A 4,687-nucleotide genomic window follows, 5' to 3' on the forward strand; every position below is an offset into this window, starting at 1 on the left:
TAGAGAAAGATTTAGAGAGAGAGAGGTAATCTTTTCATGTAAATTTTCTGTCAATGTACATTCTTACAATATCAAGACTATATACTATCTTCTATGAAACTTATTGTCTAAGTCACAATGTAACTAACTCTAACAACATTCCTAATCTTTTGACAAGTGTCTCCATATTCTACCATTGGATTACTATCCTTAACATCCCCCCTCAAGCTCAAGAGAGGTGGAATCGAGACTGAGATTGCGACAATGAGTCTGAAAGAGAGGAGTTGATAACCCCTTGGTCAGTATGTCTGCATATTGTTCACTCGAAGACACAAACTAAACATGCAACTGCTTCTTTGCAACTCGTTCGCAAACAAAATGAATGTCAACTTCAATATGCTTTGTGCGTTGATGTAGAACTAGATTTGATATTAATGCAATTGCTAACATATTGTCACAATACAAAAATGATGAACTAGGGATATCAAGATGCACAAAGGTTAATAATTGCTTAATCCAATCCAGTTCAGCTGCAGTAGCAGCAAGTGCTCGATACTCGGCCTCAGTTGACGACCTGGATACTATTTGTTGCTTCTTAGAGAACCAGGAGGTCGGATTTGAACCCAAAAATATCACAAAACCAGTAGTAGATCTTCTGTCATTAGGGTCTCCAGCCCAATCAGCATCAGAAAATGCTCTCACAGTGTCTGAATTAACTTCTAATCCTCCTTGAACATACCTAATACCTAAACGGACAGTACCTTTTAGATATCTGAGTATCCTATTGACTGCACTAAAGTGAGATTCCATGGGAGTTTGCATGAACTGACATACTTGATGCACAACAAATGCTATATCTGACCTAGTAAATGTTAGATACTGCAAAGCACCAACCACACTTCTATAAAGAGCTGGATTGTTATAAGGTTTCCCATCATCAAGAACTAATCGATTATAAGGCAGACAAAGGGTTGAACAAGGCTTGGAATCAAGCATTTCAGTCTTTGTGATGAGGTCTTTAACATACTTTTCCTGTGATATAACCAAACCATCATTCTGTGAAATAACCTGAATTCCCAAAAAGAAATGCAGATGACCTAAATCTTTTATATCAAACTCCTTTGTCAAGGCAACAATCACATCATTGATCAAACTTAGAGCATTACCAGTGATGATAATGTCATCCACATAGAAAAGCAATAATACAACAGAAGAGCCAAATTGTTTCACAAATAAAGATGGATATGCATAAGTTGTTTTGAAATCAAGTGATGGCAAAAAACTTGTAAACCTATCATTCCAGGCTCTAGGGGCTTGTTTTAAACCATATAGTGACTTGTGTAGTTTGCAAACATAGTCAGAGTGTTGAGGATCACTGAAACCTGAAGGTTGTGACATGTACACTTCTTCCTGCAATACTCCATGCAAAAATGCATTCTTAACATAGAGTTGTCTCAAATTCCACCCAAAATGAGCTGTCATAGCCAACACAAGCCTTACAGTTGTTGGCTTAACAACTGGACTGAATGTTTCCCCGTAATATATGCCTTCTTCTTAATTGAATCCTTTTGCCACCAATCGAGCCTTATATCTCCCTATGGACTCATCAACATTCTTTTTAATCTTAAACACCCATTTACAACCAACAATGTTTTCTGTGCAGGAAGATGAACTAGACTCCATGTAGATTGAGTATGAAGTACATCTAATTCTTCTTTCATTGCATCAACCCAAACTTTACACTTCAATGAAGATTTGTATGTTGTAGGTTCAACAGTAGAGAGATCCACAATCCTATTTTCCTAAACTGTAGTAAGAAATGCCTTCTTTTTGGAAATACCACTCTTTGATCTGGTTTGCATTAGATGCAAATTCAATGGAGGAATAGATAACACTGCTTGAATACGTTCAGGTTGAAACTCAGAGACCATAGAGTTCTCAATTGGAACCTCAAGAGCCACAGGGATATGTGTAGATGAAGATTGTTCACTTGCATTGATGGATTGTGTTGAAAGTAGTAGGTTAGGATCACTGGACAATGGTGATGGTGATGATGGTGAGACTAGCACATTATCAAGATTAGGCATTGATGGTTGTATACTTGGGTTTGACACTTGTGATGTATGGGGACTTGGTGCATGTGTTGATCCAATAACTGAATAAGGAAATTCAGATTCATCAAACAAAACATGCCTGGAAACATAAACTTTCTTTTTGATGACTTCATAACATAGGTAGCCCTTGTACTTTGATGCATATCCCAGAAAAATGCACTTAATTGTTCTAGGTTGTAACTTTGTAGAGGTTAAGGGTCTTAAGAGTTGATAACAAGAGCAACCAAAGACTTTGAGGTGACTGACATCAAGGACAGAACCATAGAGCATTTCAAATGGTGATTTCTGATTCAGAGTTTGTGATGGCATTCAATTAACAAGATATACTGATGTTTGACATGCAAAAGACCAAAATGGTGCAGGTAGTAAAATGTTTGAAGAAGAGTGATTGTAGTTTCAATAATGTGACGATGTTTCCTCTCGGCCAAACCATTTTGTTCTGGGGTGTATGGACAAGATAAGTGGTGACTAATGCCTTTGGCAACAAGAAAGGTTTGTCACTGTTTCCCTATATGCTCACCCCCTCCATCACTCTGAAATGTTTTAATAGACACTGAGAAATGATTAAGTACAAACTGATAGAATGTAATAAATGTGGGACAAACATTAACTTTATTGACAAGTGGAAAAATCCAACAAAATCGAGTACATTGATCTATGAAGGTAACATAGTACTTAAAACCTTCTATAGACAGACATGGGGCAGGACCCTATACATCACTGTGTACAATATCAAAAGGTTTGACAGATTTGTATGTGGCTGAATCAAATGGTAGCTTGCTAATTTTGCCCTCAATACAACTTGAACACATCACAGGTATAAAATCAGAAATGCTAGATACATTTGATTTCTTAAGCATAAGAGAAACAACTTTGTTGGAGGGATGGCCTAACCTATGGTGTCATAGACTAGAGGTTACTGGTTTGCCAATATAAGCAGCAGAGAAGGCTTTTGGTGTATGAGATGAAGATAACGTGAAGGGGATGGGATACAATCCATCATTGAAGAGACCTTTGAACAATATTCTCCATGTGGCTTTATCCTGAATCCAAAAACACCAAGCATCAAATATCAACCAGCAATTATTATCAAGACAGATTTTATGTACAAAGAGTAAATTCTGAGATATTATGGGCACATATATAACTGAATTTAATTTTAGATTGTGAAAGGGAGTTTGCAATATGGAAGATCCTTTATGAGAGACTTTCAAACCTTCACCACTAACAGTTTGAATCATCTCAGTGGAAGGAAAAGGAGTTGCCAATCAAATTTGCAGTCATGTGGTTTGTTGCACTTGAATCTATAAGCCAAACTTGCTGAGAAAAGGTTGAGTCCATTGGAGGCGCAGATGCATTGACATGCATAGCATTCATTGATCCAGAAGTAGAATTAATGTTGGCATTCCTGAAATGACAAAAGTGTGCACTGTGGTTCTTTCTTCCACAGATTTGACACCTTTCAACTATTGCAAATTCAGTGTTCCGAAATCTACATGTATCAACAAGATGACCATATTTGCCACATATCTGACAAGAATTTCCATAATTAGCCTGAATTGGTGAAGTTCCAAGAATCCAACGAGCTGGATTTGGATAAAAAGGCTTGTTGTTCCCAAATTTGGAACCATACTGGAACTTCCCTTTACCTTTATTCTTGTTGTAGAATGGTTTATACTGAGAGCCATATTGAGTTTCATAGGATCCTTTAGAATTAGACCCGACAATTTGATTGTTGTAAGAAGACTGTTGTCCAGATTTCCCATTAAAACGTGTCTGAGAACCACTATTATCAACAGTCTTCATAGTAAGAAAAAAAGGTGCAGAAGCACTCTCAAGCATTGCTTCTTCAGCAAGCAATTGAGATCTCAGATCTTTAAGAGAAATAACATGTTCCCTGCCTCTAATGATTGATCTAATGGTATTATACTCAGATGATAGGCCATTAAGAGTAAGAATTATTATATCATCATCATCAAACTTAACCCCAGCTACAGAAAGATAGTCTCTAGCCTCCTTGATCCTTTGCAAATAAAGAGAAATAAAATCATTACCCTTTTTAATATTCTGTAGTTCGGACTTCATCTGGAAAATACTCGTTCTTGTAACAGTCGAGAATTGTTCCTTGAGTCTTGTCCATATATCATGAGCACTAGTACTCCCTAGCACAAGAAATTGCAGGTGATGAAAGTGTTGCAGCAATCAACTGCATCAATGCACGATCGTGCATCTTCCAAATCTTGTAGGCATCAGATTCTGTTTAAGAAGTAACTCCTTTAGAATCAACCTCAGACCCATTAGATGTAACCCTTATGAATTGAACAGGACAAGGTGCAGATCCATCCACAAAACCCATAATTCCATGCCCTTCAAGAAGAAGTTACATCTGAAAATTCCAAACCACGTAATTGGTCTCATCGAGCTTTACTGTCACAGATGTTGAAACAGTGGATATGAGGGATGTAATTGGAGACTGAATAATCTGCAGTTGTGAAGTAGTAACCATTTCTGCAAGAAACCTAAAATCTTGAAGAAGAACAACGATTAAAGACTTATATCGAACACTTGGTGTGCACAGCAAACGAACACCAAGA

At 37.2% G+C, this 4,687-nt stretch overlaps 1 protein-coding gene across 1 annotated transcript; it reads right to left on the reverse strand.

Annotated features, from left to right (window-relative positions):
• Positions 1-315: 315 nt before the first annotated feature.
• Positions 316-1,461, reverse strand: LOC108173861 (uncharacterized mitochondrial protein AtMg00810-like). The gene has a single exon (XM_017333739.3). It carries the CDS (start codon positions 1,459-1,461, stop codon positions 316-318), a length of 1,146 nt encoding a protein of 381 aa, XP_017189228.3.
• Between the last annotated feature and the right edge of the window lie 3,226 nt (positions 1,462-4,687).

This window comes from Malus domestica, chromosome 08 (assembly GCF_042453785.1).
Source record: "Malus domestica chromosome 08, GDT2T_hap1".
Lineage (NCBI taxonomy): Eukaryota > Viridiplantae > Streptophyta > Magnoliopsida > Rosales > Rosaceae > Malus > Malus domestica.